The sequence below is a fragment of the Zalophus californianus genome, chromosome 13, assembly GCF_009762305.2.
Source record: "Zalophus californianus isolate mZalCal1 chromosome 13, mZalCal1.pri.v2, whole genome shotgun sequence".
In the NCBI taxonomy this organism is placed as follows: Eukaryota; Metazoa; Chordata; class Mammalia; order Carnivora; family Otariidae; genus Zalophus; species Zalophus californianus.
In genome coordinates, this window is record NC_045607.1 from 3383081 (window position 1) to 3395940 (window position 12860).

The window sequence follows — 12860 nt, forward strand, 5'->3', positions numbered from 1 at the left end:
CCGCCTTCCCCAGTCTGAGGGCTGTGCTAACCCAGGTTGACCCCACGAGTATTTACTGAGACCCAGAAATGCACTTAGTTCAACACCGAGGGCTAAAGTACATCGTTCCAAAGTTCCAAGTCCTGTCACATGCTCAGACCCCCTACCTGCCCACCACGGCCCGCCAGCCCGAGCTGAGCCACGCCAAATGGGCACAGCGGACGAACGGACGTGTTGCTGTCCGGGGCAGGGAGAGGCTGGCTCTGGGAATCGGCCTCGGCGCACCTTCAGCCCTCCGAAACTCGGGTTTGAGGGCTTAGGCCCAAGGATCCTCATGCCCAGACTCAAATCTCACATTGGCTGTGCCTCAGTTTCCCCCTTTCGGGTGCTGCTGCAAAGGTCAAACATGACCCCCCAGCCAAGGGTGCACTGAGGCGCCTGGTACTCAGTAGGGACTCAACAAAGAGCCGCCCAGGACTCCTAGCCGAAGGGGGTCTTCCGGAGTGCCTGGCTGGCCCCCCTGGGCCCAGCGGGGAGGATCAGGCGGCCGGCGAGGGAAGGGAACTTGCGCGGAGGCGGGGGACGGCGGCTCTTACCGAGGTGGACGTTCCCTTTACGGTAGTTGCCCGTCACGTGGGTGCAGCTGCTACCGTCCCCCTGGCAGACGCCGCACTTGTCCAGTGTGTGGGTGGAGAAGAGCACCCCGTCACAGCCGATGGGCTGCAGGAAGGGAGGCGGAGAGGGCCGCTGGGAGGGCGCTGAGCCCCGGGCCCCGGGGGCCGCCACTGCCACAGGCGGACAGGCGGGGGCGGTCAGTGCAAGGACACCAGCGGGGCTTTTGCTACAATGTTTAACAACCTCACATTTTCCAGACACGCAAACCCCTCGCAGGTCGGTGAGCTTGCAGGACGTGCCGTCGCGGGCGGGGACCATGAGCTGCCGCTGGCCGTCCACAGTGGTGCAGTGCAGGTCGCATGGCTTGCTGGAGATGTGGACGTAGTCGTCTGATGGGGAGATGGGCTCTCAGGGCGGGTTGGGGGGGGCGGCGGGATTCAGGGCCTTCCGCTCGCCCTCTCACGGAGACCGAGTTCCTCCCGCCCGTGGCACAGGTGGACGAACTCAGGCCTGGAGGCTGCAAGGGGCTTGCCCAGGGTCTCAGCGGCAGAGAGAGACCCAGATGCTGGGGGTCTGGCGCAGCCCAGGCTCCACGAGTTCCAGCCTCTGCCTCCTTGTGGGTGGGGGGCAGTTCCCAACCCTCAGCAGGTCTGAGCCAACTGCTGGCCCTGGGCTATGGGTCCTGGGCACCCCGGAACTTACTCCATGAGTGAGAGAGACCCTCATGTTCACTGTTGCCTGCGACCTTGGACAAGACCCCTCCCTCTGGGCTTCACCTTCCCGCCGGCCCACCCCAGAAGGGAGCCATCGGGTGTGGGCCCTTCCGGGGGCTGGGGGGGGGCGCCCCTGCCCTCTGCCCCCTCTCTGGGTGGTCCCAGGCCGGGTACCGGGATACAGGGGCTTCCACTGGTGCGTCCGCCCGTCGTACACGCGGGAGTTGAAGGAGATGCACTGCTCCTCTCGGAAGCTCCTCCCGTCCGGCGGACACTCCTGCGGGGCGAGAGACAGGAGGCTCCAGGAGGAACTCGGCCCGACAAAGGCATTTTTGTCCGGGCTGAGCAGGAAGCGGCTGCAGCCGGGATGGCCGGGCCAGTGCCGAGGCCCGCGTGGTGGCCTCTCGTTCCGCCTCAGTGTCACTCGCTCTCTGGACGGAGCAAGGACAAGCAGGAGGACAGCTGCTGTCCCTCAAGCACGTACACGCGTGGGCCCTCCTCGTGCGCTGGGTGGGGTCCGTTCACGTCCCCACCACCCCGGCCTCCTCCCCAGACGCCGCGGGGCGGAGAAGGCGCACCTGGCCCGGGGGGTGCTCGTGCTGGCCCCCACTCTCCCCGGGCAGAGGCCCACCTGGCTGTCCGCAGCTATGGCCGCGGTGCAGGAACATGGCTCATTGGCTGAAGATGGGCTTGAGTTCATGGAAGAGGAACCCCCAGGGTGGAAGGGGAGAGGCCTGGGAGTGGGGGGGGGCAGCTGGTCACTCTGGGCCAGAACCCGGACTTAGGTGGGCCTCCCTCCAGAGCTCATGAGCATCCAGGAGGGGAGCGGACCTGTGATGCCAACACAGGCCCTAACTCCCCGTGTGTGCGCACATGCAGGGGCACTCAGCCCCACGGACACCGGGTCACCGGGACAAGAAGACCTCAGTGGCTTGCTGTCTTTCCACACTGTGCCCAGGAGTTCAGGTTCAGACTGGCTTGGGCCCCACTGAAAGCCGCCTGGAGGCTGAGCCTGAGTCGGTAACTCCTGCCTCTCCCTGCCCACCCCCCCCCCCCCACGGAGGATGACGGTGCCAGGGCCTGGGGAGCTGGAGTGGGCTGCAGTGGGACTTTCCACAGGTGGGAACGGGGATGCCTAGTGACCGTCCGTCTCCTGGTGAGCACCTGGCATAGGACTTGGGAGCAGAGTGGGGCTGTGGCCAGAGATCTCAAACCTTGAGGCTACACTCGGAGCCCCCCCGCCCCAGCAGAAGTAAGGCCTCATCCCTGGGAGTGTGGAACACATGGGGGGCAGGGCAGGACAGATTTGATCAGAGCCAGGAAAGGGGCTCTGAGCCCAGGACCGCTCACCATTCTTCTCGTCGACAGGAAATAAGGGGTAGGCCCAGGACAAAGTGGAGGGCCTGGGAGCGACCAAGAAGACACCCAAGGAGACCTGCCTAAGGAGTCTGGGGGGCGGTTTGCAATCGCACCAGGCAGGGCCTCACCTGCACTCTGCACAGCTGGTATCGCTTGGCTGTGCCCGTGCAGGTCCTGTTCCCCGCGCCCGTGACAGACGTCCTCCTGGCGGGAAGACACAGGCTAAGCGAGGGTTGGGAGCCACACGCTGTAGGCACCAACCCCGCCCCTACTCCAAACGGCCTCTGGGCCAGGCCCCAGAAGCCCCCCTAATTCTTCTGACCCCCACTGCTCCACTACAGCCCAGGGGAGGGATGACACCCAATTCACCTCTGCATCCCGGCCGCGTAGCCCAGGGTCTCTGTACACAGAACTAATGATAAGATCAAGAACATTCTCTGTGTCCCAGCCCTAGGCTGGTAGGTAAGTGGGCCTTAGCACGATCTCCACTCCACAGATGAGGGAACTGATGTTCAGAGGGATTAAGTGACTTGCCCAAGGTCACCCAGCCAGGAAGTAACAGAGGCAAGATTTGAACCTAGGTCTGTCCGATGGTAACCATTGGACCCTATGTTTTTCCCCATGTTTATTCAACTCAGGTCTTCAGAAGAGAAGGCCAGGGAGGAGCTCACCACTCATTAAAAGTCCCAAGAAGGGGCGTCTGGCTGGCTCAGCTTGTAAAGCATGCCACTCTTGATCTCAGGGTCAGGAGTTCAAACCCCACGTTGGGTCTAGAGCTTGTGAAACCAAGCAAGCAAGAAGAAGAAAGGAAAGGAAAGGAAAGGAAAGGAAAGGAAAGGAAAGGAAAGGAAAGGAAAGGAAAGGAAAGGAAAGGAAAGGAAAGGAAAGGAAAGGAAAGGAAAGGAAAGGAAAGGAAAGGAAAGGAAAGGAAAGGAAAGGAAAGGAAAGGAAAGGAAAGGAAAGGAAAGGAAAGGAAAGGAAAGGAAAGGAAAGGAAAGGAAAGGAAAGGAAAGGAAAGGAAAGGAAAGGAAAGGAAAGGAAAGGAAAGGAAAGGAAAGGAAAGGAAAGGAAAGGAAAGGAAAGGAAAGGAAAAAGGAAAGGAAAGGAAAGGAAAGGAAAAAGGAAAAAGGAAAGGAAAGGAAAGGAAAAAGGAAAGGGAAGGGAAGGGAAGGAAAGGAAAAGAAAAGAAAAAGAAAAAGAAAAGAGAAAAAAAAATCCCAGGAAATGGATCCTGCTCTCACGAAAGTGCTGTCCGCAGCAGCCCGGAGCAGGATGAACCCCAGGACATGGTCGCCCAGGACCTGATAGGCCAGCAAAAAGCCTGTCGTTCACCTGGCCTACACTGCCTCAAACGGAAGACCCCTCCCAGCCTGAGACACCACACCACCCCCACCCGCCGCGTCACCTGCTGCCCCACCCCCACACCAGCCCCGAACCTCTGCTGCAGGCAGTGCCGCTCCTGGGACGTCACCCCAACCCCACAGCTGCGGGAGCAAGCCGTCCACTTGGTCCACTCTCCCCACCAGTAGGCGGTGGCGTCAGTGCCCCCTTCCAGGCTGTTGGACGTTGGGCTGTTGTCCTGGGCGACAGTCCCCACAGATGATTAGAAGGCTGGAGCACCGGGCAGGACTGGCCTGCCATCCCCTTGCCCTGGTCAGGAGGAAACAGCCCCCAGATGCCCGCCGGCTGGGTCACTCGGCACCCTGGCCCACATCTCCAGGGTGGTCTTGGAGGGAACTCCCCGGAAGTCATGGGCCTTGGGTCCGCCCAATCTTGAGATCTGGAACATCCTGGGGGCTTGATGGGAACGTGAGGCTGCACCTAACTGTCCTTGCTTTCTTTCTCCTGAGGAGCCTGGGCCCCGGCCTGGGTTTTGCAGGACATAGCAGCCCCCTCTACACGCCTCGCCGCAGGCCTTTGCTTGGAAGGAAATCCTCAGCCCCCTCCAACCTCATCCTGCCAAGTCAGCGAGGGATTCAGAGTGGCCAGGGCCCCCGCTTAGGGGCTGGTCTGACCGGCTTGTAAGACACGTTCCCAGGAGCTAAGTGGGGGCTCCAGGAGTGCATGAAGGGATCCCCGGACACCTGCCCCACACCTGCCACACTCCCTCCAACCTCAGCCCCTCTGGGTGAGGGACCCTGCTCCCCACTCACCGTGGCCCCAGTAGATGCCACACCCCCAGCCAGAAGTGCCACAGCCAGCAGGCACCAGACCCAGCGTGAAGGCTGCCGTCTGCCGTCCATCCTAGGAAGCAAGGCCACTCACTGTCACTGCTAGGCCAGGCCCAACTCCCCTGACAGCTGACAAGGAAGAGGGAAGAGCCCTTGGGGCCCACCCAGAACTGAAGCCCAGAGGCTATCTGGGATTGATTGCTAGTGGCTGCCTGGTGGCCCCGTTGGGAGAGGTTGGTGAGTGATTAAAGATGCCTGCCACAGGCACGAGCACCACGGGTGGTGGTGTGCTTGCTGAGCCTGGTCTCCCCACCCACCCCCTCGAAGGGCGGGCAGGGATGTGTACCATGCTAGCCTCGGACTACCTGAGCTCCCTAGGCAGTGCCTGGGGAGAACACCAGGGACAGCTGGGGAGGCTGTAGGCCCAGGCCACACCCATTGGATGAAGAAGCAAAGCACCAGAACTCGGGCTACCACCTTGGCTGGCGGAACCGGCCTGAGCAAGAGCACCTGGGGGTTTTCACACGCTCAGGGCTGGCTGCCCAGTGGGAGAGTGAACTCCCTGCCAGCCATGTGTAGTTGCTGGAGGGGGCCACGGACGCCACTGCTCTGCCGGGCCCTTCCCCTCCCTGGCCACCACTACCCCTGCCCTCGCGGGGCCTGGGCCCAGGACCCTCAGGGATCTCAGGCTGGGAAGAGTCCAGGCATCTGTGCCCCTCACGGCCCAACCAAGATGCACACTTGTGCCCCTGGAGTATGGAGTGAGGGCAGCCCAGGGCTGCGGGACTGTCTCCTTCCCGACAAGTCAGCACCGTTAGCCCCAAACCCCACTTGACCTTCCTGCCAGGGGTCAAATCAAAGGGACCCTCCAGCCTCCTGGGCTCTTAGCCTCGCCTATCTGCTTTCTCTGTGTGGACGTCTCAGAGGGACCTCAGCAGCCTCTGTCCAGGATTTGTCTCTGGTCCTAAGTGTCACTTGCCGGCAAGGCAGAGAAGGGGTTTCAGAAACCAGCAAGCCTGTCCCCCCAGAGCCTGGAACCAAGAGAGGGAAGCCAGCTTGCCCAAAGCCACAGAGCAGAGTAAACTCAGGCACTCGTCCCTGTACCCGGCTAATTCCAAAGAAGAAGGTGTGAAAGACCCCCCCGACCCCTGCCAGCCCTGCCAGCCCCGAAGCCACCTCCAAATCTGTCCCGTCTCCCCTGCATCAACCCTTGCAGGTCAAGCACCTGCAGATCTCCAGGAGTTATGCCAGCAACACCCGCGCATCCTCAGAATGTCTCTGCCAGGACAAGGCAGCAGTACACCCTGGAGTTTGGAGCCAGAGTCCTCGAGACCCCCACCTCACCCACTGCCTGCCTGCCACCTCCCCGCCCCGTCTGCCACCCCTCCCCCGCAGGCCTCCATCTGCAGCCCCCCGCCAGCCTCGCATATAAGCACAGAGCGCCCCCTCGGCGGTCCCATTGGCTAATCGGTGCCCCAGCTCCAGCCTGCCGGGCTGAAGACAGGTGCTGAGCCGGCCCCACACTTGGTTTTCATTAAGGCTCCCAGACACCCCTGGCCACAGGCCAGGTCCGGCTCATGCGGGATCCATCCCTCCCTGGGGTCCAAAAACAGCCACCAGCCAGCAGGAGAGGCTCGCCTTGCAAGGAGCTTCAGGCGCCCGAGGCTGGGAGCTGAGGAGCCGCCCTCACCATGCTCTGGGGGTCCCGACCCCTCCCCGCGACCCCTCCTCCCGTTATATAACGGCTCCCCGAGGGGGCTGGGGGATGCTCTGCCCCCCAGCCGGCTCGGAGCCGCACCCGTGCCCTGGGAGGGCCGCGGTGGCCTACCTGGCCCGGGGTCAGCAGGTTGTCCTCCCGGGGAAAGGGGCCGAGCTGCTGCGGGCAGGCGGCGCCAGGTGCTCGGAGCAGGGGGAGGCTCAGAGTGCAGAGAGCTGTGGGCTCTGCCTCGCTCCCTTCCTCCTCCTCCCCCTTGCTGCCTCCCTCCTCCACTTCAAAGAGCACCCACGAGAGGGGGTTCCCAGGGAGGCGCGCAGCCCAGTGGCGGCTCTGCGGGCCGGGCTGCCTTTATAGCTGTCAGGCAGACAGGGAGGAACTCACACTTCCCACCAGGCTGCTCCCCCGCCCGCCGCCGGCCCGGCCTGGCGCACACTTTAACCCGCTCCGCGCCTCTGGAGCCCAGCCAGGCCGGCCCAGCTGCCTGCTCACTGCTGCCTCGGCAGCGGCCCAGAGCGGCGAGCAGGGAGGCCGCCTTCCCGGGTCCAGCGCTGGGAAGCATGTGTTGGGGTGTCCAGACAGAGCAGCCTCCAGCCTGGGGTCACAGGGGAGGCGGGTGGTGGCAAAGCCCAGCCTAGGCCTGTCTGATTTCTGCCTCAGGAGGGGACCCAGTCTCTGGCCCTCCCCAGAATGGAGTCTGGGTTGTAGGAGGCGTCCAGTCTGATAGCTCCACTTTACAGATGGGAAAGGTGAGGTCCAGGTCACCCAGCCAGCCTTGGAAAGGTTCTTCTGAGAGGCAGATGCCTCTGCAGATGGAGGGACAAAGGGAGACCCAATGAGGACCCCAGCCAAGGGCTCCAGGGAAGGGACAGAAGTGCCCATGGCCTGCTGACCAGACAGCCGAAGTGGCCAGGGCCGGTGGGGGGAGGCATGGGGAACTCTGTGCAGATGTTCAGCACCAGCTTGGCAGGGCACAGCGGCCTGGCTGGGCCCAGGCCAGTTGGGCAGCCCCTGGCAGACCAGACGTGGTGCTCCAGGCCTATGTTCCTGCTGAGTCAGAGCGTGGAGCAGAGGACGGAGCATGCAGCACGCCCTCCAGCCCCTAGGAACCCAGGCCGACCCCAGACTCTGCAAGCAAAGCCAGACCTGGCACTCACCCCTTGCACACCAGCCACCCCCCCCCCCCCAGAGCCCACCCTCCTGGAACGCAGGGTAGGGGTGGAAACAGCATGTAAGGTCTTCTGAGCATTTCATCCCCGCCTCCCGCCCCCGGCCTCAGTTGTGCAGATGGTCTAGGCCCACAGCGGCACCTGGAGAATCCCCCCCCGTCCCCTTCACCCTCCTGGCCAGAGGAACTGTGAGGTGAGCTCCTCCTTCAGCTGCGTCCTGGGGTGGCTGAGAGTTATTCCAGCCCTGGGGAAGTTCTGCCCTGTGTCTGGCCACCGACAGGAACAGTGGAGAAGGCGTAAGAGTAAAGTGACACCACCTCCCATCCTGGAGGGAGTCCTTCCTATGCACCAAGCGCTCTGAGACCAGCATCCTGACCAGCCCCATTTTGCAGTTGGAGGGACTGAGGCTTCAAGGCCATTGAGTGACACCCCGGGTGGCACATCTGGTTAGTGACACATCAGGGACCCCACCTCTGTCACTGACCATATCCTCTCTGTCTGCAGGGGTTCTTACGTGGCATTTGTCCCCCCTGCCCCAGAACATCGGGGAGGCAGCTCTTGTTCATCTCAGTATGCCCCCTGGGGCCGCTGGGATGGTCGGCGCCAGGGAGACTTGAACCCAGGTCCACACTGCCCCCTGCGGTCGGCGTGCTGAAGCACAGACAGGACAGAGCCTGTCCCCGGGCGGTCTGGAGTCCACATCCCCACGCGCGCACCGCCGCCCCCACCCCAGACACATGACAGACAGGGCCAGGGCGCGCTCGGAGCCTCAGCCGCCATCCCCTCCCCTCCAGCCAAGCTCCAGGGCCCTGCACCCCCTGGCGCAGTCCTGAAACTCCTAGCGTTTCTGGCCCCACATCCAGCCAGCACCAGGGTGACTAATGGTTTCCCTTGGGAGGGACCCCACAGCCAACCGACACAAACACCCCCAGTGCCTTCTCTTAGCCCGGCGGGACAGCGCCTGGAGGACAGGCCTGCCACCCCCGTGGCTTCGTGACCTCGCACATGTGTGTGACCCTGGGCCCACCACGCTCCACCCCACCCCGCCCTCCACCTCAAGGAACCCGCCGAGGCTCCCCCACCGCGTGACACCGGTGAGCCCCCACACTCCAGACCCACAGGGAGTTGCGGCTGCTGCTTCGTCTGCTGGTGGCCCCGGGGATGTCGGGGGGCACCCCGGGAGCCAGGGAAGGCTTCTGGGGGCCGCAGAGACCCTAGGAATTGGCAGAGGGAGTGAAGAATGAAGCACAGGCAGGAAGCACCTCCCTGAAGGCCTCACGGTGCTCCGAGCGTGGAGGGAGCTGGGGAGGTTGGGCCTCCTGGGCCAGCAGGCCTCAGGGGTCCTTGGGACCCACCTCACAGGCAGGAACCCAAGGCACCTGAGGAGCCTCCCGGCCGGCTGCAACACAAAACCAGAACCGGAGCACAGCCCGAGCTCAGAAGGGACCCACGCTCAGGGCTGAGGCTCTGCCGTCACCGTATTGAAGGTCTGAATAATGTTATCTTTGAATCGTGTTCTGGAAGTGACATGGGATGGGGTGACGGAGCATGCACGGGGGCTTGGAGCCTCGGCTCACACACAGCCTGCCTCCCTCCACCTCCCAGGTGCTTGATCCCCCACCCGGCCCCTCCGCCCCAACCCAGCAACTGCAGCTGCCTTCTGCCCCCGAGGGGCTGGGGTGAGGCTGAGTCTCCGGGTGGGGTCCTGGGTGCTTGCGAGGGTGAGCACTCATCCCCAAAGTATCCCCGTGCCCAAAGGAACACGACCTTAAACTTCAAATAAAAAATAGCACGATCAGTCTGGAGAATCCGTGGAGGAAAGGAAAAGCTCCATCCTGGTTTTTGAACAAAGGTCCCCCATTTTGCACTGAGCCCCACAAATCATCTAGCGGGGTCACTGCCTCCTGGTTCCGTCCCTCCTGTGATTCAAACGGTCTGGGCTCCCTGGAGAGACACTGCAAGGGCTGATTCCAGGCCCCCATCTCAGGTCCTGCTCCCCACTCCCCACTACCCCCCCCAGCCCTTCTTTCATACCCATCTGGACATGCTCAGGACCCCCAGATGATCTACTGGGGCCACCTCCTCCAGGAAGCCCCCAGCGCCTCAGCGCTTTGTTAAGGCTTCAGAATGATCTTTCCTGACTGGCCACTGGGACCCCACAGAGCAGGGGCTGCTCCTGGCTCACACTGCGTCTCTGTGGGGCCCAGCATCTAGACGTACTAGGTGCTCAATAAACAAAGGGGTGGACTTGTGTGGCAGCTCCTGACGCCAGGGCCTCCTTGCCCTCTGGGGGTCTTCCACTCTCCTGAGGCTGAGCTCCCTGCTGGCCTCCTGACACCCCCCAGGGCCTTTGTCCCCTGGAGTGGCCTCACCCACACACATTGCCACCTGGGGCCCTGGCTAGGGAAGGGGTGCTGTAGACACCTGTGTTTTAGGAGACGGTCTTTCCACCAGAGCCTCCTGGATGTCTGGGGAGAAGCTTGGAAACAGGAAAACAGGCACATTTCTACTAGAGGCCAAGCAGGGGCAGGGGAACACGGGCAGAAGAGCAAGAAACAGGCTCCGGGAACAGAAGAGATCCAGGGCCAGGGAGGGGTGCCAGGGGGCCATGGGGTGACCAGTTGGGGGTGCTGGTGGTTGAACAGTCATGCTGGGAGCCGGGCGCTGTCCTGTACAGGAAAGCGTGCAGAGCAGAGCTCAGAAGCATGGGGACGGCAGCCAGAGGCTGTGTGAGGTGGGTCCTCGCCCCAGCACCCAGAGGCCAGCCGCGCAGCCTCGAGGGTGGCCCAACTGGACCCTCTTCCCCACCGTCCGGACTGCCCTCCCTGCTATCCCCCAGCGCCTGGGGCATGCTGGGTGCCTTCTGACACTCGGCTTTCCCACCCGGCAGGCGCTGGGCCGCCGAGGGACCATCTGGCCAGCTTGGCGGTGACCGGCCAGACCCCAGAAGAAGCCCAGGCCCCCGAGGGCAGCACGAGCCAGCCCCTCCCCATGAGCTCCCTGCCCAGCCCAGGGCAGACGACAGCTTTCTCTGCCCCAGGCCCAGGGGCTGGACATTCAGGAAGAACTTCCTCCTGCAGACCACTGGGGCTTTGTTTCCTGGTCCTTCTTTCTCAGTCAGAAGCACTCGCATGTTCTGTTAGGCCAAGGCTTGAAGTGCAAGCAGGGGGACCCAGGAAGTGTGTAGGCCTCTCTGGTTCTCAGATTCCACAAGAGGCTCCTTTCCACCCAAATATGGAACAAGGACGGGGCAAGAGAAGCCTGGCGCGGCTGAGAAGGGAGCTTTTACCACGGGAGCTCCAGGGAAACGAAGCCCTGAGGCCGGCCAGACGGACGGACTACTGCTCAGAGCGCCACACACTCGTCTGCGTCCCCGGCGACCCCATGGGGCAGGGGCGGAGCCTCGGCCTGGCTCACCTGGCAGGCGCTCAGAGGCAGGGGGTGGCTCAGGGCTGCTAATTCTCAGCCGGAGGCTGAAGACGGCACATGATTGCTCTCACAAGCTCAGCTGCAGACACACACACGTGCACAGAGCAGAGGCCCCGCATGGCAGTTCCGGGGTGGGGGCGGTGGGGGGCAAGGAACGAGCTGGAAAACATCAAAGCCCAGACCCCTCTCGCCAGGTGCAGGGGCGCCTCCGCGGGCGCCTGCACAGCCCGAGGGCCGCTGTGCTCTGGGGCGACCGAGAGCCGGGGGTCGGGTGTTCACAGCTTGGAGGCCGCAGGCGCGGCAGCTGGCTTGGCTCTCCGGGGCCGGGCCGAGCAGACAGCTGTCCGGGAGGCGGGAGCTGTGTGGCATTCCAGGCATTTCAGCACCTCTATAAAACCGGCCTGCTCTGGGCCGAGGGGGCGAGGGAAGGGGGTGCGGGCCGTGGGCTCCCTCTTCCCCTGCAGCTGCCCCCCCACCCCACCCCCAGGGTCCCCCTGGGGCCTGCGCCATCTGCTGGGCGGAGGGGGGATGCCGCCTCGGGCTGGGCAGGGAGGCCAGGTCATCCTGAGACCCTGAGCACTCTGCAAGAGTCGGTGCCAGGCACCAGTCCCTGCTCCTCTCTGGACCTCAGTCTCCTGCCCTGTAAAATGGGGAGAGCAGAGGCAGCGACCCCCACCCCCACCCCCCAGCTGCTGACAGGACCCAACAAAGTAGGAAGAGTGCTTGGCACAGAGCCCTACACATGGCCGGCCCTGAATCAACGTCTGTGTGCGAGTGGTTTTCAAGACACACACAGTGCGGTGGGGGTTAGAAGGGAGAGCCCTCACCCCGGCGGGGGTCAGGAGAGGCTAAGGGCTACAGTATGAATGGGGAAGGCCCCAGCGGTGAGAGTCCGGGCAGAAGGAGGGGGAGCGGCCTGTGGGCTCGGGCGCAGCCGGAACCCGAGCAGGTGGCGGGGCAGGGGGTGTCCACAGCAGGCCAGCGGGCGGGGCCGCAGGAGGGTGGGGAGGGTGGAGACAGGCTGCACGTGGGTTGCTCAGGCCCCCGGCTGGGGGTGCCCAGGTGGCGTGGGCTCCTAGCCCCGCCCCGTCCTAGCCCCCCACACTTCTCCCAGGGCAGCCGCACCCTCAAAGCGGCCGGCCTGTGTCTCCCACTCTGCCTCCCCCTCTCCCGGCCCCCAGGCCTGTGGCTTCCCAGGCTGCAGGGAGAGCCGAGGGTCATCTCAGTCCTGTTCGGAGCTGGACGCCTTCCCCTGAGCCAGCTGGTCGGTCTCCAGGCGGCCAGGTCTCAGAGGGGAGCCACACGTGGGCCGCCCCCAGCTCCACGCTGGACTTGGACTTCCGGCCAGTCTGCAGGGGCTCCCTGGGCTGCCCCAGGCCTGGTCACCTGTCTCCCCACGTTGGGGCAGCCCCCCTCGGCCCCCTTCTGCCTTAATCACTGCAACACATGTACAGTCAACCGTACCCCTGCCTTCCTCCAATAGCTCCCCCTTCTCTTTTTCCCTTCCCCAAGCTTACAGCCCTGGCCCTGGAGTTCACAGCTGCAAAGAAAACACACACACACACTCATGCACAAAACCAACTGTGGAATGTTTTCCTGCTTCTGAGCAGGGTTTATGGCTCCAGAGGGTTCTCTGAGCACCTGACATCTACTCGCGTTTCCACACCACAGGGTTTATATTCCTCCTGGGAGCGGGGGCTGGGGGCTGGGT

General features: G+C 63.5%; 1 protein-coding gene across 1 annotated transcript in view; it reads right to left on the reverse strand.

Moving 5' to 3' along the window:
• Positions 1-6870, reverse strand: part of ADAMTSL2 (ADAMTS like 2) — a 34978-nt gene extending 28108 nt beyond the window's left edge. Inside the window, exons 1-7 of the mRNA XM_027614379.2 lie at positions 6666-6870; positions 4820-4910; positions 4103-4245; positions 2795-2870; positions 1482-1584; positions 838-983; positions 576-699 (exon numbers count right to left, since the gene is read on the reverse strand). Of these exons, the coding sequence (XP_027470180.1) occupies positions 576-699; positions 838-983; positions 1482-1584; positions 2795-2870; positions 4103-4245; positions 4820-4909 (682 nt within the window). The 5' untranslated portion in view covers position 4910; positions 6666-6870. The remainder of the gene's footprint in view (positions 1-575; positions 700-837; positions 984-1481; positions 1585-2794; positions 2871-4102; positions 4246-4819; positions 4911-6665) is intronic.
• Positions 6871-12860: the final 5990 nt, after the last annotated feature.